This window comes from Cebidichthys violaceus, unplaced genomic scaffold (genome assembly GCF_023349555.1).
Source record: "Cebidichthys violaceus isolate CVI_PGR_0920_01 unplaced genomic scaffold, fCebVio1.0.p SCAF_92, whole genome shotgun sequence".
Taxonomy (NCBI): domain Eukaryota; kingdom Metazoa; phylum Chordata; class Actinopteri; order Perciformes; family Stichaeidae; genus Cebidichthys; species Cebidichthys violaceus.
The window spans coordinates 578,663-599,597 of record NW_027176978.1 but is presented as its reverse complement, the minus strand read 5'-3'; the positions used below and the strand labels follow the sequence as shown (position 1 = coordinate 599,597).

The 20,935-nt window shown below is 44.1% G+C and overlaps 1 protein-coding gene across 1 annotated transcript; it reads right to left on the bottom strand.

Moving 5' to 3' along the window:
* Positions 1-1,711: 1,711 nt before the first annotated feature.
* ints1 (integrator complex subunit 1) lies at positions 1,712-17,470 on the bottom strand. Its single transcript, XM_068704437.1, is given in 49 exon segments — positions 1,712-2,737; positions 2,917-3,026; positions 3,139-3,230; positions 3,325-3,395; positions 3,499-3,612; positions 3,741-3,850; positions 3,990-4,114; positions 4,213-4,405; positions 4,509-4,642; positions 4,923-5,052; positions 6,452-6,702; positions 6,830-6,917; positions 7,011-7,126; positions 7,235-7,358; positions 7,492-7,660; positions 8,221-8,352; positions 8,438-8,597; positions 8,683-8,886; positions 8,888-8,938; positions 9,073-9,197; positions 9,369-9,467; positions 9,556-9,702; positions 9,785-9,943; positions 10,030-10,141; positions 10,426-10,593; positions 10,708-10,812; positions 10,907-11,086; positions 11,177-11,326; positions 11,478-11,657; positions 12,079-12,208; positions 12,438-12,635; positions 12,726-12,786; positions 12,883-12,974; positions 13,062-13,158; positions 13,353-13,510; positions 13,598-13,675; positions 13,777-13,897; positions 13,989-14,097; positions 14,184-14,360; positions 14,462-14,603; positions 14,699-14,844; positions 15,148-15,334; positions 15,442-15,547; positions 15,649-15,808; positions 15,905-16,042; positions 16,131-16,327; positions 16,411-16,695; positions 16,783-16,913; positions 17,366-17,470. Coding segments are annotated over 48 exon segments (6,552 nt in total). The 5' UTR covers positions 16,838-16,913; positions 17,366-17,470; the 3' UTR covers positions 1,712-2,621.
* Between the last annotated feature and the right edge of the window lie 3,465 nt (positions 17,471-20,935).

The following is a 20,935-nucleotide window of genomic DNA, read 5'->3' as shown; positions in this document are numbered from 1 at the left end:
AGTTCTGAAACTATCAAACTATCTAAATAAACCAATATGAGAAGTGGAAATATGAGGTAAAAGAAACGGGTAGATATCTGAAACATGACATGGGGCTCCTATGAGAAAGTTTTTAACAAGCCAAAGCGGTTGGGAACCTTTTGTTTAATCCTTAATGTATGTTATAGAAGATCAACATTTGCTTTTTCTTTGTAGAATGTTCATTCTGAAAAGGAACTACAAACTAAAGAGTAAAAAGTAGTAAACATATTTCCTTCTGAAAATTAGTGGAATAGTATAAAAATGATTAATTAGTATAAAGAAAAATACTTTTACTCAATATTTTATTACCACAAAGCTAAATGTCTAGCATGGACAAATGGGCGGTTAACTCTTTGCAGCTGCATTTCAGGGCATCCAGCCTGGTATGATGAATAAAGGCAACGGTTGTTAACTTGTCAGTGGTCCGTCAGACTATTCAGCAATACCCCCCCGTCCCCCCCACCGTCCCTCCTACTACTTCCTCGTTAGCTGTCATTCATCTCTGTTCCGCCTCACTGCTGCCCAGCCAATAAGAGGCTGGCGCCTGACCAAGAGCCCAGGCTGCTAAGACTTGTGTTGTAAGTTGATAGATAACCATAAACAGAGCTTTCGGCTAGTTATAGGACACCATACAGGTGCAATTAACGCATCGGACGGAGGCAGCGGAGGGAGATCAGAATGAGGCATGATGGGTAGGACATGTGTGGGTTTACATATGAACAAGTTCATTACGGGAATGAGATGTGTTAATACATATTCATTAATGGGGATTTAGAGGCATCACGAAGAGACAAAGGCACATATATAATGTATTCACAACGTCTTGGATTGAATTCTTTACATGACCGTTTGCACAACCTAGACAATTTATTTCTTTTGTTGACCAAATAGATAAAATAAACACGGTTTACCTTTAGTCGTGTTATATTAGAAAAGAAAAAAAATCTGATTGATGTAGTCTGAGAGGACCTGCTTTCAGCCAGCCTGGGTATCTCACTGAATGCCTGTTATGCTGAATGACAGATCTTACTGAGCCACCAGTGTGGGCATGTCACACCCTCACTGAGGATCCTTAACCAGGCTGCGGCTTCGTGCTCATGTCCTCCTGTGTGACTGAACACCAGCAGCAGTCTGTGCTATAAGACGGCCTTACCCACATCACGCCTTCAAAGCGCCCTTTGGTTTGAGTGATTGAACAATTACCGCCATGGTTAATTTACCATCAATAGGGACGTCCACTTTCCCTGGTTTACCGGCACGTCGTTTAACTTATCTCTTTGATGATGAAGTCCGTGGCGCCGGGCAAAACAAAAACAACTCACACATTCACGGCAAAATGGTTTCCATCGCAGCATGTGCATCACATCGTTAATTTGTAGAAGAGCAAGCGGACTTATGACAGCTGTTTCCAGTTTTATCAGGATCCATCCAAGAAATTATTGGAATGAAATGAAAGGCCACAAACCTTGCACCATTTATTTTTCCCCCTTCCATCTTATTTGAGGTGCTAAAATAATATTCTGAAAGGTAATAATTGGTTTTTGTGATATTTGAGTTTTTACAGTTTCAACATTAAACTGCTTTCCAATTAAATAGTGATAAAATGTCTCCATTGTATCCCTGAACTCGGTGGTTAATTGCGGAAATATGTTACAATATTCACTATTAGGTGATGAAAAAACAGCAAAGGGCATATTCCAAAAGTTTATTTTATTCAGTTCACATCAAGGTGGCTCATAGGTGATGTTCCGGTAACAGTGAAGCATTGTGTTGACCTGCTCTTTTGAGTGATTCAAATAATTCACGATCAACAATAACAGTTTATCAGCTTAATCTTACTCTTAATAATTTGAAAGGAATGAGGAAAATGATAGCAAAGTTGCTGCCATACACTGGTTTTGGGGACTGAGAGAAGAAATATTTCACTTTTTTTAGTTGTTCATTAACTACATATGATGGCATATAATCACCTTCTTATTGTACGATACTGTTGATATTTCATATTCAAGCTATTGCACTTTTTAAGAATGTATATTAGTAATTTAATAACTGCAGAAGTGCAAAAACTCCCACGCAAATGTCTGAAAATACAATAAAAACAGATGTTTTGATTTCAATTTACTTATTATTTTTTATATTATAATATTCATAATAAGTTTGATATTCTGTGTTGCCTTTAACTGATAATATAAAAACACCAAATTATATCCCCATTCTTCTTATCTTTTGAATTATTGGTTAATGTATCATTATATCATCAGTTAAAACTTACTTAAATCCCTTTAGAAGTAATACATGTACTAATTGTGCCATTATTGATAACAGCAATTTTACAGTTTTAATTATTATATTTTCAACTCATTTCGAGGGGAATCGTAATGCATTCTTTGAAGTCACTAAATTCTCCAGAAGTCATTACATGACTGGTAGCTACCAGCTCACTGGTGGATCCTTTGATATGCAGCACTGAAGAGCCACGGAGTTTATTAATCAGTGACGATCAAATAAGAGCAATGTTTGAACTAAAGGCAATAAAAACAAATCTAACGGTGGAATGCAGAAAAGGGCGGACACTGTTGGATGTGGAGCGGTGTGCTTTGCTATGTTGTTGCTTCCATGTGAAGGACCTTCATAGACTCTGCGATCATTGAACTGGTGTCAATTTGTCCGTAGATACCCACTAAAAATGCCTTGTGGAGCAAGATGTCTGCGTGTTCTGTGAAGGAAACAAAGCACATGGATGTGTGACTGACTAGGACTGTGGGTGCATGCTTTGTTAAATCACAAAAAAAAAAAAAAAAAATGTTGCGTGGTCATGTGACTGTAAGACAAGACAGGGGCTGCTTCTTACAAGCTCACGGTAAACAGGAATTTGACTGAAGAGTATCTTCTTACCTTGACAGAGAAGCACGTACTCCGGGAGATTCCTGAGGGCCGTTTGTACCACGTCGAAGTTACCGCTGCCCATGCAGTACATGAACGTTGGCAGGAAGTCTGTCGCTTGGCTGCAGCAGAGAAAACATTGAAAATGACACAGTGAAAAGTAAATAGTAACAAATAAAAGTATGCAGACAGACGGATTGAAGATTGATTGATAGACGGTTGGGCGTCACTTACCAGGGATTATTCTGTATGCAGCGCAGGGCGAGACTGAAGGCCATGTTCCGACACAACTCCTCAGAGGACATCATGAGTCTCTGCAGATCATTCTAAAAACAGTGACACAGAGCGGTGATGACACGCCGACAGGTACAACCCGTGACCTTTTTTTTTTTTTTCCTGTTGATGTTGTTAATGACTCACAATGAAGTACTGGATGATTTCTGGGCTCCTCCTAGACTTGTCATCCACCTCCGTCAACACTTCCAACACATCTAAAGCAGATGTGAAAAAACAAAACAAAACAGCATTATTACTCATCCTGACACATACGAGGTTTACACTCGTGTGAAACTGCTGCAGCGGTATGTTCGTTACCCTCGACTGCTTCTCCTCTCGACATCTTTTTCAGGTACATTGTCATGTCAGCCGCACTCAGGGAAACCGAGGCAGATATGTTGACTAGGGGTAGGGAACCAGTGGACATGTCATCTGGTAGAGAGCAAAGGCAATTATTTAGCAAAAATGTAGCTTACAATTCGTTACTACAATTTTGCATAGTGAATCTCTTTAGAGATCTGTAACAACTCCATGATCTCAAACGATCACCCTGTGCTCACCATCTCTCTCTTCTGGAGCAGCCTCTGAAGAAGACCTTCTCACCGGCAGCGTGAGTCCAGCCAGCAGAGACTTCAGTTGAACCAGGTCTGGGTTTTCTGCACACAGACCCCTGGTAGGAGAAAGAGCAACACAAAATCTCTAACAAAGCCACTGTTTGCTGTAAATACGGTAAACTCATTTATATCGTTTGCAATTCAACTGTCACAATTTTATCATTAAACCGTATACGTTTGCCAGGATATACTTACTGCAAGATGTCAGAGTGCTTCTGTAAATAGGGAATGGCAGCGGCTGCAACGTGGGTGATGTACTTCTGTGTGAACTGCAAAAACTTGTTGATGAAGACCAACGGAGAACGAGTCCTCTGGAAGTTCTACGGGAGGAAAGATGCACAAACGCACGTGAACATTGTACGTCTGATCCCAAGATCAAATCCTACGGCGAGGATAAGCCGCTGTGTGGGCCTCCTACCCGGAGGACCTTCATGAACGACAGGAGGCAGTCTTGAAGCGCCCTCTGGTGGTCGCTGTGGAAAACAAGCGGCTGCAGCAGCTCCAGGATGGCGAGCACATTGCTGAAGAACGTCATGTGGTTTTGCTGCCGAAACTCCTGCATGTTGAGGTGAATGCGGCCGTGAAGGAGACCTGCAATCATAGGCAGGTGTCTGGGGAAGAAAAGAAAAGAAAAAAGGAAGAACAGCGTTACAGTCAGTGTTTGTAGAATAAATCCTAAAATACTGCAGCATAGAGCACCGCCTAGTTTTTCACCTGAGCAGAAGGACCGGGTGCGACACAGCCAGCTTCCTGCATGCGAGGTTGGCATCAGACACACGGCCCTCAACAGACTTTGAGTCTCCAATATCAGCAAGCAGTGTGACCAGACGATGCACCAGGACGTCAAGCTGGGGGGAAAAAAAATGCATAAAAGAAGTATAAACACCATACTGTGACTCTGTGAGCTTATGGAGCTCAGTGAAGGCTGTAGGTTATGACTTGTGACCTGTTTTGTGCGTTTTCGTTTCTCTTGCTTGTTCCTGTTTTTACTCAGTAATATCCAAATGTTATTCAGGAAGTTCCTATTAAATCTAATAATAACAATAAGTACAGTATGACATCTCTGTTCACAATAAGCATAAAGAATGAACTAGGAACTGTGTCGTCTATGAAGCAGGACCTCTTTACCTTGCAGCTGCTGCCGTCTGCAGCCCCCCCGCTGCTGAAGGTGCCTTCAGGCAGGGTGACGTGCTGGATGACCTCAGGGAAGTGTAAATAGATCTGCAGCAGCAGGTTCTGGCACCGCTTACTCATCGCACTGAGAGACAGAATAAACAAAAACGGGATGTATACTGTACTGTATACCTTCAGGGGAAGCGCATTGTATTATTGGCTGAGACCGTTCAGATGCTCATGTTAAAGCTCAGTAACAAAGTAACACCGGCTGTAATCCCTAATGTTATTGAGTTGTGCAGCTCGAAGCCGTTTAATTGACAGTGACTGGTTGACCAATTTTGTGCGGCCACAGAAAGTTTGTCACCGCTTTTAAAACTCTGTAGCGGGACTAAAAATTACAAAGCAAACAATGTTCCCGGTTTGACGGAGAGATTACCTCAGGTTTTTTTTCAAATTCACTTTCTCCATCTCTTTCAACGGATTACGAACGGAGCTGACGTGAGATCACAGATGGAGGACGATAAACCTATTGTTTGTCTACCAGCGACAATCATTAACGTACACGAATACAAACTAGGCCCATGAATAGTGTAATGTAATTCTAAGGCCTATGCCTTGAAGTCACAAAATCCTTTAAGGCTCTTGTCAGGCTCAGATGATGTTCTCTCTACTCAGTGAGGAGATTTATTACAGCTACGAATTAAGCAAATCGGAGCAACCTTGACCGAGAGTAAAAGAGTCCGCTTGTTGTTGTGTAATCGGAATAAACACCAGCTTATCTGACAGCGAAGAATGCTCAACATACAGTGAAGTGTGTATTCAACACAAGGCCAAAAACCCTTTTACTTTCAACATGTTTTTATCCCGCCACATTTTCACGAGCAACAATTTTTACCAGACAGCTTAGCCGTACTTAAAACACTGTAATTCGGAAGCTAATTTTGCTTGACCTTGGCCAAAGTTTCCTCATTAAAGTGGTTTAATAAGCGGAGACATATTCATGAAAGGAGGGTTTGCCTCCACAAAGAGTTGCACCCTGATCTCTGACAGCTAAGTCAGAGCAGGAATTCACAACACAGGCAAGTTTAGAGCTTCAGCCTTAATCCTCTTGGCTTCATTATAATGCACTGAGCTTTTAAAGAGATCACAGTACAGACGACTTCTGCTGGTTTTAATTTCACACCAATAGACCTAATTATCGAGTTCTCCCTGGTCCACGGCATTGTGGCTGACAAGAGGAAGTCGGAAAAGTTCATCTGCGCCGAGAAGGAAAATCTAGTGCGATTTACCCCCCCCCCCCCCCCCCCCCCCCCCCCCCCCCCCCCCCCCCCCCCCCCCCCCCCCCCCGAGTTTATCAGCGCATTGCAACGGGACGAAAAAAGACTTTCCACGACTGGGCTAATTAGAAACAACAATACAACGTGTCAAAAACGGATCGCTCGAACACTTTGGTGACTCGCACGACAAAAGGCGATGAGCGGATGCAGACGAGTGAGATGGAGGAAAGACTGGTGAAGAGAAGATTAGCGTCTACACCTTACCTGTCCTCCCATTTCTTTGTGCAGTTGATGAGGTACTCTGAGACTTTCTTAATGTTTTCCAGCTCTCCGCTGCAGTAGGAGTGGAGGAGGGGCAGCCTGGACTGGATGAGCGAGCAGGAGGCCTGGTCCAAGCTGCTTTTGTCATCGTGTGGCGAGTCGCGACTGTTGAGCTCCGACTCGGACAAGATCAGGTCCACCAGGCTGATCAGCTCCTCAGAACTGAGTCTGAGCACGAACTTCTCCGTTTTCTTCTGCACAGGAAAAGAACAATGAATTCAGCAGAATGAACTCTCTGGTTTCGGTCTCATCAAAGAGACAGAAGAAAAAAAAAAAAAAAGGTGGCCACTAGGGACCTTGTGTTTGGACTTTTGCTCTTACTTGAGGGATCTTCTGATCGCGTCCCTGCCAGATACGCGGGATGTGGCTACAGGCCCACAGGAAATCAAGGGCTGATGATGGATCAAGTCTGAAAAATGTTATACGGACACATGCTTAATACAATCTCATCCATCCAGACGGCTTCACAAAACACATGTTTTAAAAAAAGAAATGTGTTTACTTGTAGTCTCTGCGCTTGCTGAAAAGAGCACTGATACACTGCAGGAGGGTGGACCAGTTCGACTGATGTGTCAGCAAAGCCAAAAGATATGGTCTGTAGGCAGGAGTTCCTCTTGACTGAAACACAGAGATAGTAGGAAAAGGATGCATCAGGACCGCCAAGCAAACACTTCCTCCAGAGTGAAAAAAAGACAAGAGAAGTAGATCATCAGCTGCTTCTCTCACCTTGTTGAGGGCAAACAGCAGTTTCTGCTGGAGGTCCGGACACACTGAAGTGACCTCAGGGTCGAGATGCTCCAGCCAATCGACCAGCAGCCCGGAGCTCAGCCCCGACTTTGTCACCTCGGTGCTGCTGGGAAAGTTGAAGCTGAAAAGTTACGCTATGTTTTTTTGGTCGCAGGCAGCCGTGTTTGTCATTTAGTCCTGTCAAATATGAATGTTTCCTGCATGACTTGAGGGGGAAAGAGAAAGGCGGTTCTCACTTGTTAGAGTCCACTTCCTTTTTCACAGATCGCTCCTCACTTTCCTGAAGCAGCAAGGAAATCACCGTGGCAACGGGGCCAGCTGTCCCGTTCTGTGTGCCGACAGTCATCAACAGAGAGAGGAGCTCCTCCAGATACGGCGACCTCACCTCCATCAGCCCTTGTAACACTGGAATATAATAAAAAGACACAGCGTGCTTAGTTTGGGCTGCCATGTTTTCTTATGTAACAGAACTACATCTGTCACTACGAAGGCTTTTGATTCGGTTCACATGGAAAAACATTTTACTGGAGGTTTGGTCCTCAAATCAGCTTTCATTTTGTGAAAGCTCTTTTTGTCTTGTGTTACATATGCTGCTGTGGAAAAAAAATCTAAAATGTTTCAAAAAAGAGCCATAGATTTTATTTTTTTCTTCAAAAAATACTGTTTTTTAAATTTAAAAATGGAACTTTTGTTGTACTGGAAACGTACCAAACTCCCAACAGTGTAACAACAATCATGAAGATATCTAACTTCTAATAATAATTAACCTTTGCAATTATGCAGTACATGAGTATTTGATAAATCAAAAAAAAAAATGAACCAGCTAAATTAATAAATCATGTTTTAAGACTGTGATAAATTAATTATGTCAATTAGCTAATTATTTGACTAACACTGAATCTGATTCTCACTTCAAACAAATCCAACGCACATTCACATCCTCCACACAGCGGCTCTGTTAATACCTTTCCCAATGAGCTCTGGTTCTGCATTACATCTGTCTCCGGACTTCAGCATTGCAATGACGGCCATCAGTGGCACTTCAATTTCCCTGCGATATGCCAAAGCCTCCGCCAGGTGGAGGAAACCTGAACGCACTGCAGGGCAGAGACACTCGTCACTCACTGGCTGTATGCAACAAATGAATCGACGTCTGGGAAGATAAAGAGCCGAGGTGCTCACCATCATTGTGCCGGTGTTTGGTAGAGTTCTGACCGGCGAAGGATTTGAGCAGAGTCTTCAGAGGTCCTGCCTCCACAGTTGGGTTGTCCAACCAGATTAGCATCTCAACAATGACCTTCAGGAATAGTGAGCAGAAGGCCATGTCCTGGGACACGAGGCGCTGGGAGGAACAAGAACAAAACGTCTTCTGTACAATGTTCTGTGACTCGGCATGGAATAATGCACTGATTGTCAGCAAGCCTTACCTGGTAGAGGTGAAGTTGGCGCATGAGAGGACAGGACAGGGCATGGCTGTGGTGCATCGATATGACAATAGGCCCTGCGTGAGCAGAGGTGAGCAGGGCTGCGAAGGCCTGCAGGAGGCGAAAAGCCAGCCCACCCTGCTGAATTTGGCCCTGCTTGGCCCGCATCAGCTCCTTAGCAAGGGCCTGCTGCAAGGCCAGAGAGAGCTGGCTGGGGGGGGGGGCCGTGCCAGCGAGGGTCCACCTTTAACGGGAAGATCTGTGAGAGCAAAGGAAACAGAAACCGGTCAGTTTGACCAAGAAGTGATTCAACGGCAGCAAAGTTTTGTTCTCTAGTTATCCAAAAAAATCATACAACAAAGAACAGAGAATAAAACAGCTGGTAAATCCCACCTGAAGCAACATGCCAGGGAGGTCGTCATCAGGCCCAACGTCAGGAAGCTGACTGGCTGCTCTCATCTTCACAGAGCTGTGGGGCGCTTCCACCGTCACTTTGGCCTTACTTGTTTCAGCAGCATCTGTCAGACGTTGTCAGGACATGGACAAATTTAGATTATTTATATTCATTTTGTCCCTTTACATTAAAGCCTTTTAATGTAAGCAATGTAAAAACACAGAAACATTCTTCAATGTCGAATGATATAAGCTAAAACAGCACATACACAATCATAGAGACTAAAGTCACCAACCTCTATCTGGAGGAAGGGAGGAGCTCAGTAATGAATGGAAAGTGTGCCCCCCAGTGGCACCTCGCTCGTGCTGCACTTCAACCAGGTGGGCCATGTAGTCTAAATGCAGGATAAATACAAGCTTAGATAAAATCGTACATAACTCAAGACAACATATTCTATAGTAGGATATCTGCTGCACTCTTACGCTTGTCCATGATGTTCTGTTCCAGCGTCTCTGTGTCATGAGAGACCGCCTGATCCAAGTACTGCAGCAGTTTGCTCATGCTGGATACAGGAATGCCAAAGGACTGCACAAACAGCAGCAGCTGCTGAGACTCCAGGTCTTGTAAAGCTGAGGGAAAACAACGTTAAAAGGTAAATATATATTTACATGGAGACCAGCACATAATTATGTGCACTATGGCAAGTTGTACCTGCGTCAACCAATCGAGAAACCTCTGATCGGATCATCCTCAGTTTCAACCAATCAGGCAGCAGAAGGGCCTCTTCTGAGGTGTCAACCAGGAAGGCAGTTGGTAGAGGCTTCTTGTCGGGAAACCAAATGTCCAAAAGAGCGTAGAAATCACTCTCCCCTGTAAAGATGCACAATGGCAATCTTATGTTATCTTATGACTTCTTCAACATTGCAAACATTGAACTGCAGAGTTAGCAGGACTACCTTTGGGGGGCCCCAGAGTCAGCAGGATAACCATGGCGTGAACTACAAGAATGTGCATCGTGGCCGTCTCTCCTGTGGTCCAACGCAGAAACACCTGGTCCTGAGACTCTGACTGGAGGCATAAAAAGAGAATTAGACGTGTGCTTTACAACCTTCCAGACATCAAACTGGGATTAATCTTCAAGTGCAGATTAGGTTTCAGTTGCAGCCTCAAAGCACGTTCATTCAATCACGGGGAAATTGTCAGGTCACTAGGCCCAGAACTTTGCACTTTTCTTTGATTGCAAGAGGATTTTAGGAGATATGGAACTTGGATATTTCTCTTACTTTGAACTAGTATCAGTAAACAGCTGACGATGTAGTTCAGTTAGTAACACAAGGCTTGTTAATGCTCACCCAGCTGTAAAGATCCTCGCCCTCTTTGGTCTTCCTCATCCTCTTGATGTACGCAGAGAAGATGGTGAGGAAAGCACTGAGCACGGCGTCAGACTCAGGTCTGCCGGAGTGTCTGGAGAACAGGCTGTTCATGATGGTGGAGCGCTCGACGATCAGTCGGGCAACGTCCTGCGGAGAGCAATTGAGGGTCAGATTCACTTTGCTCGACGGAAAAAAAACCCAAAAAAACAGATTAAAGAAAAGCATGTAATGTAATTAATGTAAGTAACTCGCCGTGATTACCAGGGCCAGGTCATTGTGAGAAGCCTGCTCCTCTACTGGTGCATGCTGGGATAGGTAGATAAGATAGGCACTGATCGTCTGTGGATCTGTCTCCATGTGAATGGCCTGTAAGAAAGCAAACGGACAAACTCCTCGTCGTTAATCACCCTAAAAGGTGTATTTCCAGTTATTGACAGTTAACTGTCGAGTCGACACCGACCTGCTGCAGAGCAGTGGACGTCATGCCTCTGACGCTGTCAAACAAGGGGAGCTTTGGGAGGTCTTGTAGCAGCCACTGGTACCCCGGCAAGAGCTCAGCATCCGTAGAGTCTTCTTCCATGGGCTGATCGCGCTCATCTCCATCTTTCAAGCCTCCTTCACTCAGCACCAATGACAAACCCTGCACACAAACATAAGATGTGTTTAAACAGTAACGCAACGCAACTAGAGATGGCTTTTCTTTTTTTTTGCCCCGCCTCCGATACGGTACCTTCATGGCCAGGACTCTCGATGCCACCTGAGAAGAGCTGAGACGACGCAGAAAGTAGTCCAGCACTTCACATGTGGTCTGTTCGTCGGCCTTAGGACCCAACAGAAGATCCTGGAGCCGTCCAAGCAGCTGCCTTTGCTTTTGCTGTCTCTATACAGGAAGACGGATAATAATACACGTTTATTCAAGAGTCGGTAATAAGATGAACATAAGTAGAAACAAACACAGGTATACATTTAGCAACTAAAGACAAGTCGTGAAGAAAAACTCAAAAACAGCAAAACCGTTATGATCAACATACTTGTCTCTTCTTGGCTTTTTGCTCTTTGCTCTCTCCCTCTTCGTCATCCTCTATTGGCAGACTGTCGTCCGCAGCGTCGTGCAGAAGGAATTCACACAGGCACTGCACTGGAAGCACATCCAGGGAGCCCTCACTGGACTGGACCAAGTCAGCCAACCACGGCATGGACTGAGAGGAAGCCTGTGCAGGATTCAAAACGTATTACAGTTACAGGATGCACCGCGACAACTACAGCCTTAGAATCATGTTATTTCTCCCTCTTGGAGTCCGGCTTTCATTCATGTTCCTGATCAATGTTTCTGCTGCCAATAAGTCACTCTGAACAGGTTTTCTCCACTTGAAGCTGAGCTTTGATCACAGGTTTACTAAACCAAAGATCCTGGGTCCTCATCCAAAACAAGAACATTATAGCACCAAGCTAATATCTTACACACATCATATGCTTGTTGAGACACAATATCCTCATTGTGAAGGCGACACAGCTGCATCTGTTCATTGTAGTGAGTCAGACATACATTTTGAGACAGATGTTGCTCTATTAGCAGTAGAAAGGTGTGACAGTAGGTTGTGGGCGGTTGTGCAGCGGGTCCATGGCCATTACCTGTCTCTGGATGATGTTGAGGAGGAAGTCCGGGTTGCGACTGCGGCAAAGGAGATGTCCCAGACGCAGAGACTGGTTGAGGGTTTTCACCTGCTCCTGGATCTGAGGAGGAGGTCGACGAGGAGGACCCCTGAACACAAACAACAACAACAACAACTGTGAATCCATCTTACAGTCACACAGTTTAAAATGAACCGTCTGCTGTATCAAAGGTAAAACAATGTCAGTTCACTGTCCCTCCAATCTAAAGACAGTGGACGTTGTTGGAGAAGTGTCAAGATCCAGAACTGAGCCATTTCCTTTGAGAACACAATGAACCGGTTACGAGGGTCGTGAGCTTCATGCTCTGGGTCTCTTACTGTGGATCCAGACTGGTGAGCTGAGACAACAGCAAGCTGTTGCTCTCTGTGATGGTCTGTTTGGTGGAGGCCGCTGCCAAGTGGCTCTCAAAGGCCAGGATCTCCTGCTTCTCTCTCTGGGAGATCTGCAGCTCCCTGTTGATCATCTCCGTCTTCGTGTCCTCGTCGGCCACGGTGCACGGAGGGTAGCTATAGTTACTGTGGAAGCAGAGGGAGACGCGCGTCAGCTGTTATTATAGGCGTTATTATCAGAGAACTGTTCTATTCCAGATGATAACCTTCACCTACTTTGTCATCACCATCTCCATGAGCATTTTCAGTGTAGGATAGCCATCCCAGGCAGCCAACCCTAACGGACAAAAATCATCAGACAACATATTAACACGGTTGTTTAATAGCGTAGTGGTAGCTACTCTTATTGATTTAACATCGTTAAGTGCTGTACCTATTTTCTGAGGATTAAACGCAGCCACCACGAGCAGCAGCAGCCAAGCCTTCCAATACAGAGCAGATATTGCCAGATTTGGCACCTGGTACCTTAAACATGGAGGCTCATTTGTTATTTCAGACTGTAAACGGTGTGGCGTGAATGTTTTTTTTTTTTTTTAAAGACGGTTGAAGTACCCTGCAGGCAGCTGAATGTTCTCCGGGTGGTGGTATGTACAAAGATTCAGCACCGCGTCGATGAGCTGGATCCTCTCCACTTTCAGGACCTCCAGATCTATTTAGAAAGAAACAATCTGTCAGATCAGGCCGAGACGTATTCAAACAATCACAAGCGTATTTCCTTTGTCCATACTTTCCTAGCTGAGGCACGCGCGTTTACCAAATGTCCAAATATTCTGCCGGAGAGTAACGTACACCAGCTTTAACCGTGATCATGAACAGTTCCAGCATAAGTGGATCTTCACACACCATCAGACTGAACTCCGGCAGCCCTCTTCACCAGGTGATCTGCGAGCTCCATGGCGTCGGCTGGGCCCAGGGGCAGATCCCGCGACAGCCCGATCACCAGAATGCGCATCAGTGTGTCCTCCAACAGAGGCACCTCGGAGCAGAGGCGGAGGAAGAAACTGAGGAGGAAGTCGTATTAAAGCAGCTCAGTACGGTGACAGTCGGAAGAAAACACGGCTCCTTTTGAATACCGGAGGAATACTCACTTCCTGTCACTCTCCGGAGGCCAGTTGTCCCACTTGTAATACGTCTCAGGTTGCTCTGTGAACAGCACTTTGTGAAGGCTGCAGACACGAAGGAAACAATCCACATATAAAGCAGCTGAAAACATGGTTAGCTTGAGCAGTTTTAACGATAAACACATCCGATGCGCGCAGCCACCGACCAGTGAACATAGTCTTTTGCGCCAGTTTTGCTGATGGTCGGAACCACGGTGTGAAGCCACCACACAGCATCTCTCTGGATGGCAGCGATCTGATTCTGAAAGGACCTCAGGCTCTCCAGATCTGACACAAACCAGACATGTGATTAATACACAGTCCATCAAGCACATCACGGTTCATAGAGACACCATTAGAACAGATGCACAGCACTGACTCTTCTTCTCTCCTTTGTCCCACGCGATGCCCGCCTCTTTGACCTGAGAGGTGATGCCCAGCATCATGGAGACGGTCAGTAGATCGGTCACCTGGATGACGAAACGTTCCTGCGGGAGAATCAAAGAGAAGAGTCCAGAGTGAAAACAGGAAGATTAGAGCTGAACTTACTGAGGGACTATTCACAAACGCGTACTTTGAACTCCAGCTCCACGTAGGTGGTCTCCTTTCTCTCCTGCATTAAACCGAAGCAGAAGGACTGGAAGTTGATCTCATGCTTGGTCTGTTTGATGATCTCTCTCAGCAAAGCTCGGGAGGCCCGGAGGTAGTCGTCCTTATTGGTCAGCAGGTCCTGGAACACCATCGCCAAGAACTACAGACACAACGGAAGAACGTTGAATTTAAGGACTGATAAAAATGTTAACACTATTTCCAAACTGGTTGTTCACGCAACTCAAAAGCGCAGAGCTTCACCTTTGGGCCCTGATCCGGGCTGTGCTGCAGCACTGTGTGGAGGACTTGCATGTTGTTGGGATTCCTGGCATTGGACAGCTCGTTGAAGATCACCAGCTTCACCATAGTGCCCAGGTTGTCTCTGTTAGCATTGAGCAGCTCCCTGGAGAACCACGGACAAAGCAAACCCCCGTGAGTGGAAGTCGCAGCGTGAAACAACAAAGTTAGGAGTGAGACAACGGGAGAGACTCCACAGACCTGACACACAGCATGTAGTGGTTCAGGAGGACTTTGGGTTTGAGTCGGATCTTGATCAGGTTGGAGATCACCTCCATGTCATCTGCTCCCTGGGTGGTGCAGTTCATACATAGAGACATGAGGAGGTCCTGAGCCGGTCGAGTCAGCTGTGCACACAAACAAAGAGAGTTAATACTCATCAGTTAAGTTATCAACATTCATCTCCATCGTCACGACTTCACAAAAAAAACCATTAGATACTGCAATTCAGCAGTGTATTGTTGTGTCTCTTGCATGGAATCAATACACTGGCACCAATAGTGTAATATAACGCACTACGGTATTGATACCGATGTATTGACTCACCAAAAGCAGCATTTTACTTCAGGTTGTGGACAGAAAACAGGGCGGATGATACACGTTAAAATTGAGCTTTACAAGCGGTTCACTCCAGGACACTTCACGCTCACTTTTGGGTTCTGGAGCCACATCTCCAGCCTCTGCACGGCCATGAGCCGGGCCTCTTTGTAGCCACACGTGGCTGTGAGCAGACGCAGCAGGTTTCGCGACACGTTGTCCATCGGCTGCCTGCGGTTCAACTGATCCCTGAGGACGTCAAGCACGTAGTCCTCCACGCTCTCTGCCAGTTCTTCATACCTACCAGAATCAGAATAAATGACTTGTGATAGTATAATAAAATATCAAAAATGCAATAATAAGAAATAAAATGCAAATCGGGCGATTTCAAGTGGTATTTTCCACACCTCGGCATAATCTGCCCTTCATCCTCGGGGCTGAGTTTCTCCTCAGCTATCAGCAGTTCAGTCTGGCTGTCGTCCTCCTCGGGGGTTGAGGGATGCGGGCTGCTACCTAAAGGTAAAAAAAAGAAGCATAAACACTCAGCACTTGTTTCCCTGCATCAGCAACCCTACCACCAAACAGCCCAGAGTGTTTCCTCAATGGAAGTGTACCTGCACTGAGATCGCCAGCAGAGCGGCCAGTATCGGCCTGCAGCAGCATACTCTTAGGGGGCATCTTTGTCCCAAAAGCAGTCTGGATGTTGTCAACAAAGTTCTTACAGTGAGAACTGTCCACCCAGATCCGTTCCCCCAGAGAGTCCTCAATGTACACCTGGAAACACATTTTAGATCAACGTACGGCAAGACATCTCACATCTAAAATAAGGGAATTCATGAAACAGTTTGGAGTGTTTTCGGAGATTCTCACTTTGACAAAGATCTCTGGCCAGTTCTCATCCTCCTCGTAGGCTGCCATCAGCAGATTGCAAGCAAGGACAGACACAAGGCTGTTCCCCTTGGCTTTAAAGTTGATCGAAGCGTCCCGACGCAGGAGGCTGCACAAGGCCTGGTGACAGAAGGGAGACGGGTGGAGGGTTACAAAAGTCCAGTCAAATGTCAACATCTGTAGGGTTGACGTCAATGAGAAATCTTACCTCGATAATTCCCTCAGTAGCAAAAACGTTAGGTTTGATTTTGGCCAGGAACATGAGACTGAGGTACAGTGTGATGTCCGGCTTCGCCCGGTTCATCTTGAGTTGTTTCACCGCTCCACACAGCAGTCCCTCAATGCGCTCATCGTTTCCTTCAGACTCTGCAGCTTCAATCTCGTCGAGAAGAATCCCAGGAGACACTACAATAAAAAAGAAGAGGCGTTTTAACTTTCTATGTTAGCTTTTTTTAAGTTTATGAATCAACATGAAGCCAGTGATTTACCTTCAATAGGCACCACCGAAGGCTCCTTTATTGAGGGCGATATTGCCCTCTTGTCCACGGCAGCGACATCAGCGAGTCGCCCCAAAGCACTGACCGGAGGGGTGGTGGAGAGTTTGGGCCGCTTGGTGAGGCCGGACAGACCCGATGAAGAGGGCAGAGCGGAGGAGGTCTCTCTCTTGCGGTCGGCTGGTAAACTTGTGGATGCTGGCTTCAGCAGGACTGCGGGGGCTTTGGGCTCCCCACTCTTTAATCCCAGAGCAATGAAATCTCCCGGTGGAGGGTGACCTGGGAGGAGCAGACGTCACAATACGTTGTTACAACATCACCAAAACCTCACTAAGATGACCCTGGGGCAAACATTGGGAATCATACCTGATGGTTTTGCAGCACTGGGGCGCCTCAGAGTTGTAGGCTTTGGACGATTCATCTCGACTAACAGTTACACAAGTCAAAGCCCAACGAACAGTAGGTTAAGCAGGAGACATTGCTCGTCTTGGGTTAGTCTGTGTGTGAGAAAACATGGAGGTACACAAGTTAGCAAACGTAGAACACACTAGTTAAATAACGTTAACTGCCATAACTTAACTACTGGTGCCGTTAGCTATTGAAGACCCTAACTAACGTTAATCACTTGGCAAGAAAAACAACAGTAGCGTTAGCGACCAAAAGTACCAAAAAGGCTGTGTTCAGCTCAGTTGACCGCCTGTACGCTGTTTATTACATCTCTACTACATACGACAACAATTACGGTTAAAGCTAGCGTTGAATATGCGGCTGTTAGCAATTGTAGCTAGTAGCTGGCAGGTATCAAGCACAGCACTGAGAGTGAACCGGCGTTAATTGACGTGTGAATTTGAATTTAAAGTGGCTCACATATGTATTCGGTCTCATAAAACGGATCGTGGTTAGCCTGAGCGATGCACTTATGACAAAAAAATAGCGTGAGACAACTCACAAGCTATCACACAGTCGGTGCCATGACGGTTTCTTCTTCTTCTTCTCTGAATCAATGTTGCTTGCTATCAAAGGGGAAAGTGTAGGCCGCCGCCTAACGCCAGGAAGTGTCAGTTGGCGTCGTTGTTAACGGTACACCGAAAGCAGTCTACTTTAAAGTAGAATAACTATGTATGCTTTGCATCAAAACACCATAATCAAGAGTACTCGCTACGTCTATTTTGAGCGTTACATCGTTATTCTGTTGGTCATGACATGCATCTAGGTTTTACTTTGAAATTAATTACCGGAAATACTACTCAACAATATATATGTCTAGCTTGATGCTCGAGGAGTGCCGCTGTAGTTACTCACTGTGGCCACAAGAGGGCAAAAAAGCTCAGAATTAAATACATACGTTAGCCACAGTAGCATCAAGGCTAGTCTCGCATAGTGTCAGCGCGAAGGAAATATCAAGGCCGACACAATAGCGCCGTAATAGCTTATTAATCTCTTTGTCACAACATTAAACTGTCTACTGTAAACGTTTGCCAGAAGTATTCCTATGCTGTGATAAGTTAACAATAGAGGGAGCTGTAATTATGTGCAATGGCCACTAGAGGGCAATGTGTATAATGTCTATTGAGCATGGATACAAAGCATAGCTATGGAATGCCTTCTGGTGGTCACTGTGGGTAACTGCAATATCAAGTTAGACAAAATTACATAGTAAAGTTCCGGTCAACACTTTCAAAGTAAAACTTAAAAATATTAAAAGTCGTTAGTGCCACTGGAGGGCACTAACGACACATTACTTTTTTTCTTATACTGTTATACTGTACACTACTATGTACCAACAAAACGGGGGTATAACGTCAGAGTTTTATAAGTATTTAAAAAATAAATAACGATAGAATTAAATAAAATGATAGAATCTGACTATTTTAACTGCTTCAGTTTTTGGGAAAGTTTTTTCCCAATTGCTGGTGTCTCATATCTCATAATCATCATCATAGTCACCATTATCTCTGCACTTAACTACAGATTCAGATTGGTCAAGAATCCTACAAACATCATCCCTTAATCCCTATTTTTTTTGTATATTCTTTGCATGAACACTTACATTACCTGATCATTATACAGACTTTGATAGGACGTCTACCTTATCTCTACTATCCTTCCCTTTGATAACAATCCTCATATCAGAGGCATTATGCATAGACTATCTCCATATAATTAAAGGATGAATCAGTAGCTGTTTGGACAAAATAAAAACACACAAAAAAAAGAAACAAGATTATATATAGCGCCACGGTTTTGTTGGCCCTATTTATATTTATCTTTAGTTACATATGAATACACAATATTCACTTTCTTTTTCATATGAACACATTCGATTCACTTTCTTTTTCACATGAACACATTAGATTCACTTTCTTTTTCACATGAACACACTCGATTCACTTTCTTTTTCACATGAACACACTCGATTCACTTTCTTTTTCACATGAACACACTCGATTCACTTTCTCGTCTAGAAAAGCAAACTTGATATTTTCAAGCTTTCTTTAAATACCACTATTTTAACACAGGGTGGCAGCAGTCTCCATTCTAGTGCTCTGAAATAATCATGTGAATGTAAGGTGGGTGGTTTCTATGGTTTCTATCTTACCACAATAGACTCATATGATGTGTGTGTGAATACATAAAGATAAATTAAAACAGAACAAGACTTCAACTGAAGCAGAATAATCTGCATTGATAAAATCACAGCATTTTGTGAATCAAGGACCAAACACCTGAGAAGAAGAATACACAAAATATCACATGACATTCAACAACACAACAGCCACCATCTAGCACACCATCTGAATGTGTTTATCAGTCTTCAGTCATGGAGAGAGTTTATGTGACGGTGAGTCACAAGCAAGGTTTCCTGAGAAATTACAGAATGTACATTTTCATCCCGACGGCTTTTTTTTTTTTTTTTTAAATGTCAATGCCTCGAGGTGAACAGAGTCTGAGCATCAAAGCTTCACCAGCCATAATAATGTCCATATTTAGTCCCAGCCACGCTCAGCGGCAGAGCTTTGTTCATTCCTCAAACATTACGACGCACTCCTAACTACTATGTGTACAAGCTGCTCCATTCCTGCCTGCTTTCCTCACAATCCCGTACTTTTATTTTGACGATCACATTAGTTTTCAGCTTCAAGAGAATCTTACAGGACTGGTAGGATTTGACCAGTCCAGCAGAGGCCTGATCCAGCTGCTGCCTCCACTACTACAGTAACTTCACCATGTTCCTTTCCAGGCAGCTCCAACCTGCCAGCCGGGTTACGTAAAGTGTTTTCATATGAAACACATTTGGGTGACGTCAGTGGAATGTCCAGTCGATGTTCCAAATTACATCTTGTGTCATAAGGGAAAATCTGCAAAAACAACCCTTTTACTTCTGAAATTACGTTCGGTCCAAACTGTGCCAGAGGCAGCCGTCTTGTGTCAGGCATCCTCGGTCAGCTTCTCCTCAACACACAAAATGTGATTCATAGTTTAATGTTTTGTATCCAATGCGATTTAGAATTGTATTACTTCAACTTTAAACAATTCTGCATGCTAAACGTCAGCCTTTAAGTCACCGATCATTCAGAGTAATTGGAAAAGAAAGAAAGAAAAAAGGATCTCCACACAACAGGGCCTCTTTGTGCCAGATCACATTTCTGAGTTCAGCAGTCTGAGTCACTAAGAGGCGAGTTTAGTGACTCAATGTTACTTCCTGTAATCCAAAACGGCCCGAAAGAACTCAGACCCCACAGCGTGTTGGTCCAACGAGAAGAAACCTGACAAGTCTGCCGCACATGCTCCGCTGTTTTTATTTTGTGAGACACAACGGGTGTAGCTCAGGTCATCTCTGTGCACTGCTGCCAGATGGACAGTAACTGGGCGGTGTGCTGTTGACTGAGCAGCTGGATGTCTGTCCAGAATATCAGCGGAGACTTTAATATCACCAATTTGTATTTCTCGTTGTCGACTGCTGGATACATACACACAATAAACCAGAACATTAGTCCAGCTTCTATTTTGTTTGTTTCTATTCTCTATCTTCTCCACTATTTCACGTCTCTTCTCTCCCATCTCATCTCATTCTAATCTACTTCAACATAATCTCCAATGTAATGTAATATCAATTCTAATCTAATAAAATCCAATATCATATCATTTAATCTTGTGTTATTCTAATCTACTTCAACATAATATGTAATTTAATGTAATATCAACTCTAATCTATTAAAATCCAATATCATTTAATCTCATGTCATTCTAATCTACTTCAACGTAATCTCATCTCTAAATGAATGTAATGTAATCTAATATCAACTGTAATTTAATCTCATCTCATCTCATTTGTGATAAAAATGAGATGAGATATAAAGTAATGTAATCCAGTCTTAAATTTAAGGTAATTATATCTAATTTAATATCTAATCTAATTCAATCTAATCTGATTCTCATCTAATCCCATTTCGTCTTCTAATCGAATCTCGTTTTAATTCTATCTCATCTCTATTGTAATGTAAACAGTCTGATTTCA